The sequence below is a fragment of the Rhincodon typus genome, chromosome 26 (assembly GCF_021869965.1).
Source record: "Rhincodon typus isolate 14 chromosome 26, sRhiTyp1.1, whole genome shotgun sequence".
NCBI lineage: Eukaryota > Metazoa > Chordata > Chondrichthyes > Orectolobiformes > Rhincodontidae > Rhincodon > Rhincodon typus.
In genome coordinates this window covers 29,771,877-29,789,234 of record NC_063357.1, presented here as the reverse complement: position 1 = coordinate 29,789,234, position 17,358 = coordinate 29,771,877, and the positions used below count along the sequence as shown (strand labels likewise).

General features: G+C 41.3%; 1 protein-coding gene across 1 annotated transcript in view; it reads right to left on the bottom strand.

Moving 5' to 3' along the window:
* Positions 1–1,584: 1,584 nt before the first annotated feature.
* The window catches only part of LOC109913294 (myeloperoxidase-like), a 32,892-nt gene continuing 17,118 nt past the window's right edge, over positions 1,585–17,358 (bottom strand). Inside the window, exons 9-14 of the mRNA XM_020512782.2 lie at positions 16,436–16,694; positions 14,892–15,062; positions 12,425–12,662; positions 10,913–11,118; positions 3,030–3,191; positions 1,585–1,852 (exon numbers count right to left, since the gene is read on the bottom strand). Coding sequence (XP_020368371.2) covers positions 1,836–1,852; positions 3,030–3,191; positions 10,913–11,118; positions 12,425–12,662; positions 14,892–15,062; positions 16,436–16,694 — 1,053 coding nt within the window. The 3' untranslated portion in view covers positions 1,585–1,835. The remainder of the gene's footprint in view (positions 1,853–3,029; positions 3,192–10,912; positions 11,119–12,424; positions 12,663–14,891; positions 15,063–16,435; positions 16,695–17,358) is intronic.

Sequence of the window (17,358 nt, the reverse complement as noted above, 5' to 3'; positions counted from 1 at the left end):
TACGTGAGACACACCGGTCTCGCAGATTGTTAAACTAATTCACTACAAAGTCTCAGAAAGATCCAAGGCTATGAAAAGGTAAACTTTCGGAAACCTGACAGGAGCACAGATGTCCACCATGAAAATGTCACTAAAAGGGAGATTGACAAATAGGGCTTTTGCCACGGCCTCATGGGCCACTGCTAGCCCTGACTGGGCATAAGGCAGAGAAATAGAGTGGAATTTAAACCACCCACAGATCTTTCACCAAAATTATGGAAAGTGAGAGAAAGATTCCCACAGAAACTTATCCCCAATGGATCTCAAGAGGTGAGTGTGCAGAAATGGGCAAAAGGGCTTTTATTTTCTGTTGGGCAGGGAAAGTGGATATAAGGCTTGATGTGTCTGTATAGTCAAAGACTCCATTACACTTGAGTCACACAGACACAGATACAAACATGCTGTGCATATGAAGCATGATTGACAACACACATGCATCAGAACTAGTGATACTAATTGGCCAGATATTGAAGCCTATTTTGATCAGTGTATTCCACACACCATTATAGACACAACATATACATACTACGTTCCTTTCTGTCTTTTCCATCTTTTCTCACAACTGCCACTCGTACTTAAATCACACCTTTAACATAATAAGGCACTTCACAGGAGGAGCACAAAACAAAATCTGACACATACCCACATAAGGTACTATTGGACAGGAACATGATCAAAAGATTGGACTGGGATCAGTTCTGAGGTTTGGCAGAAAGAATGAAAGAAAAATAATGAGACAGTGAGATACCTTGGAGGGAGTGCCAGAGCTTAGCATTTTGGCAGCTGAAGACACAGCTACTAATTGGGGACAAATTAAAATCAAGATTCTGAAGAGAATAGTATTGGATTATCAGCATTAAGTCACTAGGTTATAGATCTCTCTCCCTCCCTCTATCTCTACCTGAAGCATTCTTATTGTTGTAGGTTGCTACATATGGCTCTGTAATGCCATTATACCACAATAGGACAAGTCAAGATCAAGCCTCGAGAACTGCATAGCTGTTAGAAAAATTGAACCCACACTATCAGTGTTATTAATTAATACACTCTGATCAACTGAGCTAAATGGTTCTGATAAGCATAGGGTCGGGCCAAATGTTGGAAGACTTTGAAAGCAAGGATGAGTATTTTGAAGTCAAAGTGTTACTTGACGAAAGCTAAAGTTGGCCAACAAGTACAAGAGTGAGGATAACAGATCAACCATGATCTCATTGAGTGACAGGGTAGACTTGAAGGGCTGAATGGCCTGCTTCTGCTCCTAAGTCATATAGTCTTGTGATGAGCACATAGAACTCAATGTGAGTGAGGGCATGGGCAGACCTCATGTTTGAATGAGCTCAAGTTTACAGATTAATAGTCACACTAATTTATAGGCTAATAGTCTGACACAAATATGAATTCTGCTTCAAACAATCAGCCCTGAGGTAATAGTTGTGTTCACTGTTTTTATTTGTTGATTCTGTAACAGGATTATAATGCATCTAGGAACAGTAATCAAGTGTAATCAGTATGCTGGATGCAAGCTGCTTAGTACATTCTCCACTCTTGAACGCAGTAAGATCACCAGAATTTTCTGTAAATTTCCAGTCTGTCAACATAAATCCTCTGAAAATCAGCAATATTTGGATGAAAGTTGCAACTAGTTTTCAAAAGATGGAGTGAGGTGATCAAGTTGACCGTGGGATTTGTTCTTTAAACTTGGGTAGTGCTCACATAGAATGGACTCTAGCGTCCTGGATGCCTTATACATACTTAGAATCACCTTCTTCTCAGAACTAAATGGTGCAGAATCATATTTAAGTCATTGCCATATCTGCAGAATAAAATAAAACATTACAATGAATCACAATGGCAAGAAGGCGAGAACGGGGTAAGTGTTGTTGCAGCCACTCTGTAAATATATTCCCTGTGGTCAGATTCCACGTGAAATGTGAACATGACTCTAAAGAATGTGTCCGAAGGAACTACAATAAGTGCATTCATAATCTTGCTAGATAGCCACCAACAAAACTCCTGAACCATTCTTTAGACTGAAGAGAAATTGATGACTCATTTTGAGGAACTACATAATGCTACACGCAGCAAGGTGGCTCAGTGGTTAGCACTGCTGTCTCACAGCCCCAGAGGCCCGAGTTCAATTCCATCCTCTGGTGACTGTCTGTGTGGAGTTTGCACGTTTTTCCTGTGTCTGCGTGGATTTCCTCCAGTGTTCCAGTTTCTGCCCAAAGATGTGCAGGTTAGATGGATTGGCCATACTAAATTGCCCATAGTGTCTGGGGATGAGCAGATTAGGTGGTTTACCCATGGCTAATGCAGGCTTACAGGGATAGGGTGGATCTGGGTGAGTAGCTCTTCAGAGGATCAGTGTGGACACAATGGGCCAAATGGCCTGCTTACACACCGTAGGGATTCTATGATAACCCAAGTCATGCATTATGTAGACTTCAGTTTTGGGCCGCAAGGCTTTATTATGGGTGTGTACCAGTGCTGGGGCTAAAACTGCTTTGTGGTATATCGTGGAACAAAGCAGTGGGGAGGGCGCACAGAGACAGCTATGGAGGAAAGAACTTTAGGTCATGGTGTGCACTGTGATGCGAGGAAGATCAGAAATTGCTTCATGAAACATTATAGAAGGAACTCTGACTACTAAATAGACTACTGATCTAGGAGTGTTTCAGGCTGATAACCAGATGTCAAATACCAGCACCAATGTTTATTAAATTAAACAGGATTGCAAAAGACTTGCTATTCCCCGCAGCCTGTTTTTATTTAAACGGAGTCGTAGTGCAAGCTCAGTGTGGAGAAGGTGCATGGATCAAAGCTGTTTTTGTCAGAAAATAAGAGCATGAAGGTCCCTGGCAGACATATGTCACTTTGTCAGGAACTGAATTTCTAAACCAATTGAAAAAGTATCTAATTCAATTTGATAGCCCCAGAGGACAGCTTTGTACTGTATTAGAGTTACACAATGGCCAGTCGGCAGCTCTTACCTGTACAGCTCGGTGGTTCCTGGTTCCACTGTCCATTACTCAGACAAGTTATTGTGTCCTCTCCCACCAGTTTGAATCCAGACTCACAGCTATACCTGACCGAGGACTGACAGATCGAGAAATGGGCATGCTCAACAGCTGGGACAGAGCTGCAGGGGGTCACTGTAAAGGAGTAAATAAAATAAATGCTAGAGTGAGGTTCTAAGCACAGAACCAAATTTTGGATTACAAAATGTGCTGTAATTCTGAGGAGGTTGCAATGGTCAAAACAACAATGAAAGGCAAGTCAAGCTGCTGCAGAATATATATCAATAAGATTCAAGTGGAAAACATCATGCAAAAACACAGAATCATCAATTCTTACAGTATGAGGCCAAACAGCCCATGAAGTTTGCACCAGTGCTTTAAAATAGGTTTTCAATTAGTCCCTATTCCCTCCATAGAGCTACAATTTTCAAGTATTTATCCAATGCCCATCTAAAAGTTACTACTGCATCTTTTTCACAAACATCTCAAGAATGCATTCCAAATCATAACAATTCATTCTGGCTATCTTACCAATTACCTTAAATCAAACCATAGAGTCATGCAGCACAGAAATAGACTCTTCAGTCCAACTCGTCCATGCTGACTGAGTTTCCTAAACTAAACCATTCCCACTTCCCTGCACTTGGCCTATATCCCTTTAAACCTTTCTTATTCACATACCTATCCAAATGCCTTTTAAATGTTGTAAGTATTCTGGTCACACAAGGAATAGCTTCTCCTTATTTCTTCTGTCAAATCTTATTTCCAAATGTTCCTGTTAATTCTCTCTTCAACAGGAGCCTCCTTGTCTTTCTATGAACTGAAGTCATGCATCCCTGAAACAATTCTGGTGAGTCTGTTCTCATGCTCTCAAAGGCCTTGACATCCTTCCTAAAGTGTGCATGTGAAACTACTTATAATACCGCAACTGCCTACAATACTGACACTGAGGCATAAAATCTGAATCAGAGCAAAATATTATTTCAATTTTCATCACTGCATTCGTAGAGTCATGGATTCTTACAACACAGAAACAGGCCCTTCAGCCCAACTCATCCATGCTGACCCAGTTTCCTAAACTGCCCTAATCCCATTTGCTTGCATTTAGAACATAGAACATAGAACAGTAAAGCACAGTACAGGCCCTTTGGCCCACGATGTTGCGCTGAACTTTTACCCTAATCCTAAGGTCTATCTAACCTCCACCCCTACCTTCTACTATCATCTATATGCCTATCTACTAGCTGCTTAAATGCCCCTAATGAGGCCGCCTCCACTATCCTCTCCAGCAGTGCATTCCACGCCCTGACCACTCTCTGAGTAAAGAACCTACCTCTGACGTCTCCCCTATATCTATCTCCACTCACTTTAAAACTATGCCCCCTCGTAATAGCTACGTCCACCCTGGGAAAAAGTCTCTGGCTGTCTATCTATACGTCTGATCATTTTGTACGCCTCTATCAAGTCACCTCTCATCCTTCGTCGTTCTAAAGAGAAAAGCCCTAGCTCTCTCAACCTTTCCTCATTAGACCTTCCCTCCATTCCAGGCAACATCTGGGTAAATCTCCTCTGCACCTTTTCCAACGCCTCCACATCTTTCCTGTAATGAGGCAACCAGAACTGGACACAATACTCCAGATGTGGCCGAACCAGGCTTTTGTATAGCTGGAGCATAAATTCACGGCTCTTGAACTCAATCCTTCTATTAATGAAAGCTAAAACACCATACGCATTCTTAACAACTCAATCCACTTGGGTGGCATCTTTCAGGGAACTGTGAACATGAACCCCAAGATCCCTCTGCTCCTCCACACTGCCAAGAATCTTTCTGTTAACCCTATATTCTGCTTTCAAGTTTGTCCTTCCAAAATGAATCACCTCACACTTTTCAGGGTTAAACTCCATCTGCCACTTCTCAGCCCAGCTCTGCATCCTATCAATGTTCCTTTGTAACCTAGAACAGCCCTCCGCACTGTCCACAATGCGACCCACCTTCGTATCATCCGCGAACTTGCTAATCCACCCTTCCACTCTTTCATCCAAATCATTGACAAAAATCACAAATAGAACAGGACCCAGAACAGATCCTTGTGGTACACCACTCGTAACTGAGCACCATGTTGAATATTTTTCGTCCACTACCACCCTTTGTCTTCTAAGGGTCAGCCAATTCTGAATCCAATCTGCCACATTTCCCCCTATCCCATGCCTTCTTACCTTCTGCATGAGCGTACCAGGGGGAATCTTTTCAAACGCCTTACTTAAATCTATGTATATGACATCCACTGCTCTATCTTCATCCACATGTGTGGTCACCTCTTCAAAGAATTCAAGAAGGTTTGTGAGGCATGATCTACCCCTCACAAATCCATGCTGACTATCACGAATCAAACTGTGCCTTTCCAAGTGATCATAAATCCTATCTCGCTGAGCCCTTTCCAATAATTTGCCCGCCGCTGACGTAGAATAACTGGCCTGTAATTTCCAGGGTTATCCCTATTCCCTTTTTTGAACAACGGAATGACGTTTGTCACTCTCCAATCTTCCAGCACTATACCCGTGGACAGTGAGGATGAAAAGATCATTGCCAAAGGCCCTGCGATCTCTTCCCTCGCTTCCCATAGAATCCTTGGATAAATCCCATCAGGCCCGGGGGACTTATCTATCTTCAAGTTCCTCAAAATTCCCAGCACATCTTCCTTACTGACATCGACCTCCTCTAGCCAACCAGCCTGTTTCACACTGTCCTCCTCTACAACTAGGTCCCTCTGAGTTATGAATACTAAAGAAAAGTATTCATTAAGGACTTCTCCTATCTCTTTAGGCTCCGTGCACAAATTCCCATTACAATCCTTGATTGGCCCTACCCTTTCTCTGGTCATTCTCTTATTCCTCACGTACGTGTAAAAAGCCTTGGAGTTTTCCTTGATCCTATCTGCCAAGGTTTTCTCATGCCCCCTTATAGCTCTCCTAAGCCCTTTCTTCAGCTCCTTCCTGGATAACTTGTATCCCTCTAGAGCATTTTCCATTCCTTGTTTCCTAAACCTTACATAAGCGTCCTTCTTCCTCTTAACCAGATGTTCGACCTCTCTTGAGAACCAAGGCTCCCTCACTCGACCGCATCTTCCCTGCCTGCTAGGGACAAACATATCGAGCACACACAGTATGCATTCCTTAAACAATCGCCACATTTCAATAGTGCTCTTCCCTGACAGCATCTGTTCCCAATTTATGTTACCCAGTTCTTGCCTAACAGAATTGTAATTATCCTTCCCCCAATTAAAAGCCTTACCCTGCTGTATGTACCTATCCTTTTCCATGACTATTGTAAAAGTAACAGAGTTATGATCGCTACCGCCAAAATGCTCTCCTACCAACAGGTCTAACACTTGGCCCGGTTCATTGCCAAGCACCAAATCCAAAGTGGCCTCTCCTCGTGTTGGTCTATTTGGACCATACCCTTCTAAACCTTTCATGTTCATGTACCTATTCACATATCTTTTAAATGTTGTAATTGCACTCACCTCTACTACTTCTTCTGGCAGCTCATTCCATACACGCACCAACCTCTGTGTGAAAAAGTTGCACCTCGGGTCCCTTTTAAGTCTTCCCCTCTCACCTTAAAACATTTGCCCTCTAGTTTTGGACTCCCCTACTCTGGGGAAAATACCTTGACAATCCACTTAATCTGTGCACCTCATAATTTTTTAAACCTCTATAAGGTCACCCCCTCAGTCACCTAAAAAGTCTCAGCTTACCCAGTCTCTCCTAATAAGTGAAACTCCAGCCTCAGTAACATCCTTGTAAATCTTTTTTGCATCCTTTCCAGTTTAATAACATTCTTCCTATACCAGGGTGACCAGAATTGTATGCCACACTCTAATTGTGGCCTTACTAATGCCTTATACAGCTGTAACATGATGTCCCAACTTCTGACTCAATGCTCTGACCAATGAAGGCAAGGTTGCAAAATGCCTTCTTCACCACCCTGTCTACCTGTGATGCACTGTTAAGGAATTATGTACCTGCACCCCTAAATCTCTCTTTTCAACAACACTCCTCAGGGTTCTTCCATTAACTGTGTAAGTCCTGTCCTGGTTTAACTTACCAAAATGCAACATCTCACATCACTCCAGTGACCATCTCTCCAGAAAAACAGTGACACAGGTTTTCTTTGATGAAATTCATTTTGTCAATTATAAACTTTGCACTTATTGTTTTATTCACATGGGTATCATTCCCTGTTTTTTTGGGAATTGCTTAGCCAATGACCTGAGTATACTGACTTCTCTCATGACTGGCACTGATTGATGACTTGTAAGGAAACATGAAACATCTCTTTTATCATTTAAGGGACTATCCTGTGATCTGTCTTTATTTATTACCGATTTTTGTCCAATCTGACATGTGACAAAAAAGAATGTGAGCGTTCTGCTGAGAAAGCCTTACTTTCTTTCTCAAGGTGATTGACCAAGATAAAGTTCCATAGGGACAATTGAACCGTCTTCTGTGAAGTCAAGGATCTGGATCAGTGGAGCAACTTCTGAGATCTCAGTCATGATGGGCTACTTGATGTATGCCCACTGGCACATCAATTGTGCTGGGTAACAGTCTTCAAAAATTAGTGCATGGGAGATAGAAGTCCACCAGTACCAACACTCCCACCTACCCCCGGTCCCCCATGCTATGAAGTGGCAGCTTCAGAGCTAGCTCCTGGCTGAGGTGGAGGATAGGGACAGGCATGGGGGTGAAGTTAGCAGACATGTGATAGCCTGCCACTACACACCCCCTGTTGTTAGTCACTGAGAGTCCCCATTTACAACTATTCACCCTCCCAGCCTGATCGTTAGCAACTCCTCTATCTGTCCAACTGTCTTTCTCTCTCTTTGGGCTCTATCCTATTGTTTACTCCCTACCCCACCCATCTCCCTATTTTCTGCATATAAACTGACATTTTCTCAGCCACCATCAGTTCTGAGGAAGGATCACCGGACCCGAAACTTTAACTCTGTTTTCTCCTCCACAGATGCTGCCAGACCTGCTTAGCTTTTCCAGCAACTTTGTTTTTGTTCCTGATTTACAGCATCCGCAGTTCTTTTGGTTTTTATGTGATAGCTATGAAAACCTTAAATGGATAATTTGCAACTTTTATGGCTTCACTGGATGAATTCTCCCGTTTCTGGCCTTAATGAATTATTGCATTTCCTTGGTAACTTTACTGAATAAATCCTGCTGGGGGTGGCTTTAATAAACAATGCCTACCTTAATCATAGTTTTACTAAATGACTCCCTCATCTTTTTTGAAGATGAATCCTGTTTCTTTAACAATTTCATTTGGGCTGACTCTTACTGTCTGTGGTTCTAATAATGATCACTATTTCTTTCACGATCTTTTCCTGGATGATTTCTGCTCCTTACAGTTAAAACACATGCTTCCTGTCTTTAACATGGTTTGAAAGAAGGATCTAATGCCTTTTCTTGCAGAAAAAAAGTCCTAAGTTTCTACTTCTGTTACATCAAGCCTGCTAAGGTTTCTAATCTGCCTCTTTGCCAATTTTATTCTGGCTTTGCGACATTCTTGGGTCTATGATCTCAGTTGGAACTGTTTTTATGGTTTAATTTTCCCTACTATAACCACAATGTGCAGTGCATACTTGCTTTGGCTCTTGGTCTGAGTTGTAAGTACTTCCATTGCTTTTCACTTTCCCACTCCTTGCCCACCAGAGATTTAAACTTTGTTCCCAAAGCCTCTGATGTCCATTCGCTCTCCTGTTGAACATTGATTTGGGACTACTCCAATAGGTCACTGCCACATAATGCCGTCTGTATCTGCTTTGAAATAAAGTACTCCCTCTCATGGAGTCCCGAACTGTCCTGCTGCAGTGCACCCTTTACAAGATTTAATATGCTTTAACCATTGACTGATTTCTTTCTGTTGAATCTTACTTCAAGTGTTTCTTCTGTAAGGTACTTTAATCTTCAGCTCTTTCCTGCTGTTGACTATCTGTAGAATGAGTGGCTTAAGTGGAGTCTAAAGATCTCACCCCGATCACCATGTTGAATGAGCAATCAAACCAACTCTGTACCTCACCATGGGATCTGTCTGCTGTCACAGTGCTCTCTAAGTATAGGGATGTGTATGCTCTTTTGGGTTTAATGTGGTAAGGGAAAACAATTCCTGGTTAAACTAGAAAAAGTTCTTGTATTGAACAGGAAGTAGTTTATAGTATGTTACCAATTAGTTACAAGTTGCATTGATATTGCAGGCAGAGTTACAGAGTCTTATATGAAAGACCTGGATGTTGAGCCTTAACCCTTCAAGATCCTAAACTGTTTTGCCCAGTAGTCCAAGTGTGAACAGCATAGTGGGAGGTATTTAACATTTTCCTCAGTATTAACACATGTCAAACTCTTACACCTTTATAGAACATGAAGCACAATAGCACAGTTTACAAACTTAAAGGATTGTAAATCATAGATGCATTCTGGTGTTGAAGCACATGACAAAGTTGGCAAATTAAAATGCATTACTGTGTAGTTTAAAGAAAAGTAGTGGTGGTGGAACGAGTGACATTTTACGAGATAAATGGAAATAGATTGAAACAGTCAAACAGCTGACCAGCAGATGGCGCCATCTGGTCACCCTATCCTAGCAGCAGAAAGCCTGCTCCAATCTGAGTGAACCTTTTTGCCATGCCAATAATGAATTCTGGGTGCTAAGTGTAACCATCTTCAGGTTGACACTAAATCAGACTATCCAGAGATTGATCCAGTTGTAGGTGATGATTTGGGAGAGCAATTGTGGAAAGGAGTAAGCCACAGTGTCAGCAGCAACCTGGTGGCCTCCTGCTCATCCACACACAACCAAACTATTTGGTGCTTCTTCTACTCTGCTGCCTTATAAAAGAACCATCATTGTATTAAAAGCAAAAACATCTGGAAATACTCAGCAGGTCAGGCAGTACGGATGGAGACAGAAGCAGAGTTAGCATTTCCTGTCTGTGACCTTCCAACAGATCTGGGAAACATTGGAAAGATAATATGTTTTAAGGAAGTGAAATGGAGAAGGAAAGAAAAGAAAGAACAAAAATGGCCTGTGATTGGATTGAATACAGGAGTGATTAATTGTCAGGCTGATCTAAGGCCAATGAGAGCGGTTGTGGGACTTGTACAGGAACAACATCTTTGTTTAGAGGAGATGTGAATGACAGGACAGAAAACAGCTGCTCTCTGAAAGCCAGGAAAAAAAAACTAAAATTGAAACATGCAAAGAGAGGGTAAATAAAAGGGAGCAGACGTTATAGTCTGAGATTGTTGAACTCATGGTCCAATCTGGATGGGTCTGAGATGCCTCATCAGTTAAAAGATGAATTGCTGTTCTTTGTATTTGCTTTGAGCTTCACCAAAACACTGCAAGAGATCGACATCAGACAGCAGCATGAGAGCAAGGTGGAATGTTAAAATGAAAAACCATTCAAAGTTCGGGACGACATTTCTGATCTGAAAGGACATATTTCATCCAACAGTCATCCAAAACTTCCTACACGATCAAACCATTGCACTGAACACACACAATGTCCATGTGTCAATCAGAATTGCAAGTGGGAGATTATAAATTGTATCATTATTATATTCTTAACTAGAGACCTTAATTACTTTGACTTATTTGATCATCAAACAAACAATAAACTTTTGTTCTAACGAGTAATTGCTTCCACCTTCACATTATCTAAAGAAGTTCCTCTAACTCGATCTCCTGCTTTTTCTTTAAACCACCAGCTCAGCCACATATAGGCGAAACAAAATTGACATTGATAGACCAGGAGAACCGTGACTGTACTCCTGCAATACTGTACCTTCCAAATTCTCTTTCCAGGCATTCAGGTCTACCTGTCGAATCTGTGCACACCTGACAAACCCTTCAGGGTATGGTCTGAATGTAAAGGCATCTTGTGGGAGTTCTTCAATCCTGGTGTTATCACAGATTATTCTGGACAGTGAGACTTGCTGTACAGCCTGCTGTTGGCTGGTAGTAAAAACCTTTTCATTTTCCCACCAGAATCTAAAGCACAAAGGAAAACCAGGATGTTATATTGGCATTTTGGACAATTCTCAGACTGTACTATGTGTGAGACTATGATCAGACTGCATCTACTGGTGTTCAATCAAAAGATCCAATTATGCAGCAGGGAGATTTCCTGGATATGCTGCCAATCTACTAATGTTTCCTCAGCAGAAGTATATCAGGGACCACTTTTTCGAAATTTATTCTTACCTGGGAATGTCAGCATTGATGGCAAGCCCAGCATTTGTTCACGTTCTTAATTGTCCTTAAACCCAAGTGGCTTTTTAGGCCATTTTAAGCAGCAACTAAGAGTCAACCACATTTCAGGGGGTTTGGAGTCACATGTAATGGAGGCCAGATAATGAGAGCAATTTTCCTTCCCTAAAGGGTATTCATGAATCAAATGTTCTTTTTAATTAGAATTGATGCAGTTTTGTAGCTACCATTATTGAGACTAGCTTTCAATTCCAGATTTTAAGTTAGTTGAATTTAAACTCCACCAGCTATCATGATTCAAGCTCATGACCCCTGGGTGTTAGCCTGGACCTCTGGGTAATTAGTGTAGCGAAGTTACTCACTATACTAGCATCTCACTAGCTGTTGTATGGCCTATATTTATTCTAAGTTGTTTAGCTTCCTCTTATTGAGAAAATGATCCCATGTGCACATTGTGTAGAGTCAAAGCATAGACAGTGAAAGATCGCAGCCTTTGCGAGTCACAGGAAATAAATTAAAACACTTAACCTCATTTGGTTTTGTTATCCAGAAATGAAAATTAGCCCAGATTTCTTCAGTTGAAGACAGGACTGAGCTCAACATGACAGCCAAAGACAAATAACCCACAGTAAAGAACCTTCAGCCGAGAGGCGGCCATTCTCTTGAACAGACTACCCCTATGTTCCCCACAATGCATGTTTCCTCCAACATTGTCCAGCCACTAGATTGCACACATCAATGTAATCTGCTGAGTGAATGCCAGCTTTCTCCCCTCAAGCCATTGGCAACATTAGTAACAGCTGGAGGCCAGATTGAGAACGGCTGAAGGAGGAATTAGGAATGGTGAGGAAGTCAGTGAGCCCTTCTCCAGAACATGGTGTTAAATTTAATTGAACCAAGAATTGTCTAAAATCATTCCCTACAGTGGTAGAGTTTCAATGGTGCTCAAGGCTGGGACTCAAGGAAAAGCTTTAAAATTCAGTTCTGAGCTCTGACTAGGAGCTATTATTCATCTGCATGAATGAGTTGGTGAAGTTGTCATATATATTCTTGTTGATTTTCATGCATATAATAAGTTATCATTTACCTGTCTCCATCTCGTAGGTTTTTGAACTGTTGCCCTGCAAGGCAGGCAAACAGTGGGCCCAGCTTTCCACCATTCACAGCTGGCTCAGATACTCCCCCTAACCACGGCTCAATATTCTCGGGGGTTCTGTACAACTTGAACAGGTTCCTTGCCAAGTTTGCATTTCTGAGGACTGCAGTAAGCTCTGTCATATTCTTGGGCTCAGAAAGACCACAGAATCTCCTCCAAGCATTGTAACCTGTGATCAGAAGAGAGGGAAGGGAAACAAAACAATTTGTTCATTTCTTCTCTCAATGTAATTTTCTCTCTCAACTTCCACTCCCATGTTCCAGCTCAACTCTCATGGACATTTAAGTGAGAGTTCGGCCAGCTAGGCATTTCTGTTACAGGGGACTTGAATGCTGTCTTGCCCAAAGACCAGCCAGTTACTTCCAATAGCAGCACGTACAGAAATAGGAATCAATTGTCGCTTCCCCACCACTCTACAAACAGAGCCATGAATATGCACACTCTAGGAATGGGATCTGGGACCTCCTTTGCTTGCATCATGTACCATATAATAAATTACTCACTGCGATATTGATAGTTTAATCAAATTATTTGGTGATTGTTGTAAAATACTAGTATTAATCGCACAATGTCAGAACCTCAATAACCTACAAAGGCAATAATAAATTACTGGATGTGAGCATGCTTGGACTCTCCAATGATTTCTACAACTCATTTATACTGCCAACTGCATTCTCACCCAAGGTCATGGCTGTCAATTTTCTAATGGTTAAATATTAAACAGCGGCGACAGAGACTTGGTAGCCGGTAGTAGACTGTAAGCATAAAGCAGTGCTTGTTTATTAGAATGGGGCATCATGATAGAACAACAAAATTACATGACAAAGGAAGTCTTATTCAAAAACTGATGATGACATATTACGTGGGAGTGTACAAAGCATTCAAGGTACTTAATACCACAAGAGAATTTATGCCCTCAGGGATGATACTCAGATGTTAAAGGGAATTATCTCCTAATGTAATTAATTACACTATGATCAATTGCATTAGGTACGACAGCTCTTTAATAATTAAATTCCTCTTTTGATGTCTTAGCAACGTGGGGCTGGGTTTTCGCAGTGCTAAGGAGATTCAGCAGATCTTTAAAATCAACAAACAGACCCAGATCTGGACACCCTGAACCCCCTTCGAACCAATCCCTATTTTTCCTGGTAGGAGAAGGAGCCAAGGCATAAAACACACAGGAATGAAAGATGAATTGCAAGACCATTTAAACCCAGCTCACATGGCAAGATTGTTCTCCAGGAATGGTACCAGTCCTCTTTATTGGTGGAGTCATTAATATCCTTGAAAGGCAGATAAGGTGTATAAAACTGCAAAAATGTCAAATTGCATACATTCCCTTTCCTTTAAAATTCCCCGGATCTTTCAAAATCCTGTTCCCCCCCATCCCCACCACTCCATGACCATTTCCTGTAATACAAAGAACAAAGAAAATTACAGCACAGGAACAGGCCCTTCGGCCCTCCAAGCCTACGCCGATCCAGATCCTCTATCTAAACCTGTCACCTATTTTCCAAGGATCTGTATCCCTTTGCTCCCTGCCCATTGATGTATCTGTCTAGATACATCTTAAATGACGCTATCATGCTTGCCTCTACCACCTCCGCTGGCAACGTGTTCCAGGCACCCACCACCCTCTGCGTAAAGAACTTTCCACGCATATCTCCCTTAAACTTCTCCCCTCTCACCTTGAAATCGTGACCGCTTGTAATTGAGTCCCCCATTCTGGGAAAAAGCATCTTGCTATCCACCCTGTCTGTACTGCTCATGATTTTGTAGACCTCAATCAGGTCCCCCCTCAACCTCACCTCATATATCATGATCCCCTCTTACTCTAGACCATTAGATTCACTACGGTTTGCAGGCAGAATAATTACGAGAATGATGTTAGAAAATAAAATTGTTTATAATTAGTACTTGAGGTGCAACAGTGTTTTACAGTAGTGCAAACCAAATTAGAGAACAAACACCTTTCACATGATTCACCATCATTTATTTCCACCTGTTACAATAGTTACAAGTGGGAAACTTGCACCATTTCCAGCATATATCCCAACAGTATAGAAGGAAATTGTTTGCACTGCAAGAATGCTATCCCTTGCACATCAGGTACTAAGGTTAAATTTCTGTTCATAAGAAGACATTGCTGCAGCATTCTGCAATGAGCACAAAGTACTTTGAATACAAAGTATGCTGGAAAAGTGTACAAATGTGTGTCTGTATGGATGTGTTTATATTGACTGCATGCTTACATACATGCATTTGTGTGTATAGCATGTGAATCTGAATGTTTACGTATTTTTATGTCTGTATATGTTTTTATCTTGGGATGCACTTCATTGTAAGTATAAGAAATTATTCATGTGCTCAAATGTGTGTAAGTGTTTCCTAATACCTGGTAGTCCATGATCCCTGGAACGTTGCAAATTTAACGAAGCTAGGTCCAATGGTAGGCGACTTGTCAACTCAAATAAATGTTGCCGAAGTTCATCTACTATCATCCGATCTTGTTCCTGACGCTTGGCTGGATTGGCCAGTAGCCCCCGAAGGATTGGATCAATTCCACCTGAAAGAATAAAACATCATGGCAATTAATATTAGTAACAGGTTTTCTCCACAGTATTTTTCAGTTTGTTTTCTTATCTTCAATTTCCATTGGTTGGGGAGTACTAATAATTACAGACAGTAATAAGCACCTAGCTCTTGATCAAACACAGAGTTTCTTCGTAGCCACCTCCCACAAAACCAATAGCTCTAATTGTTCACTGTAATATTGCAGTTATACCTCATTGCATTGAGACCTCAAAGATTTACTTCAAGTCCTGTCATTCTAAAGTCAGATGACTGTCTTCTGTCATGCCAAAAGATGAATGCATTTGTACATGGTATCTGTATTTCCATAAATGTACAATGCTCACATGGGCCTGAGTGCACAAACATACTCACATGAAGACAAATGTATCCTTAGAAAAATCAGTGTACATTGTTATATGCAAACACACTTTCACCACATCTGTAAGTATTAAAATGGACAACGCATAACAAATTTTACTAATGTGTAGTAGAAAACGTTGATAATGTTAGATGCAAAAAATCAACAAGTGTTTTACTAATTTGTACTAACATTCACGCCTAAAGAGCATAACATCTCACAAAATCAGGCACATTAGATTATTTATAAAAAGAGAGCGAGAGTCTGTAGCTGAACATCTATGAGAATCATCCTGTAATCACTAAACTTACTCAGCATTACAAGGGAAATTGCAAATCTGGAACAAAACTGTGGAAAAATGTTTGAGTAATCATAAACAGGCTAAAAAGCTGCTAACAGAAATGCATTTACATTTTTGAGTGGGTGTGCATTAATGACAATACACACAAAAATGCACACACAACTCTCAACACATCTTAAACTTAAACACAACAGTATTCCCCAAAATACAAGAAATAGCATTCTACATTGCAAACAATTATTAAAGGCCCTTTATAAATTTTTATGGAACACCAGCAAGTTAGTCATGCCATTCGGCAGATTCAGAAGACATTTACATTTACAACTGACATGACAATTTACATTTGTCAACAGTGTTGCTTTATGTGAAGCATACATTGTTGGGCTAGATCACATCTCTACAACCTCTGCAAATTATTTGTTGTACACTACAATAATAGGAATTGGTGAAGTGCAGCTCAAACTCTTTGCGTGGCATCCTTGGAGATCTTGGGTATTTGCCTGTTCTGGAATGGTGTCAGATTCACTGGTGACAATGCTCCAACTTACTAATACAACACATCCATGTGGTGCACTGGCATTCTTCAATGTGCACTGACTGCTGAGAAATGGGTGTAATGTTTGAGCAACATCCAGAGGCAGTTTGTTTTTACACTGCTGCTTCAGTGGCAGCATTTGATTAATTTATGTTGAGATTTATTACTTACCCTGATCGACAATTCTCCAAGAAGAGAAGAAGGAATTGTGTAGGAGCAGGTTTGGGTAAAGTGGATGTTCTTGGTAGCTCTCATTGAAACGATGGACAATTGGCTGAATGGTGACATGACCATACCGGAAACAGGCTGTAGCAAAAACATTGGCAATTCTAGGATCAATAGATTGATTGTAACCCTTGTATGGAGGAAGATATTTCTGCATTGCATCTGAACCAATCAGTCGAGGAACATAGTCTCTGTAGGTTATTATCTGTCAAAAAGGAGTCAGGGAGAGGAATGGGTAAATGTATTGTCTACCAAGAAGAAAGATCTCTACAAAAGTATGGATTTAAGACTAGAACAAAGCACCAGTCTTTCACTCAATGCTAAGTGAAATAAAGTTTTCTTCATTTGATGGCAACTCTTTTTGAGCTCAAGCATCCAATAAACAACTGATATTCCAATTAGTCACGAAAGAAGTGATTATAGAGCGGCACGGTGGCTCAGTTTTAGCACTGCTGCCTCACAGCGCCAGGGATCTGGGTTCGATTCCAGCCTCAGGCGACTGTCTGTGTAGAGTTTACATGTTCTCCCTGTGTCTGTGTGGGTTGCGACCAGGTGCTCCAGTTTCCTCCCACAGTCTAAGAATCTGCAGGTTAGGTGGATTAGCCATACTAAATTGCCCATAGTGTTCAGGGATGTGCAGGCTAAGTGGGTCGGCCATGGGAAATGCAGGGAAGGGGTGGGGGCATGGGTCTGGGTGGGATACTCTTTGGAGGCTTGGTCAGTGTGAACCTGTTGGGCCAAATGGCCTGTTTCCACACTGTAGGGGTTCTATGGATCAGGGTTGTCAATAATGGCATAAAGATCAGGAATTTGGCAGGAAAAGAGAATAATTGAAAATCAGAGATGCAGTTAGGATTTTGCAAAAATTT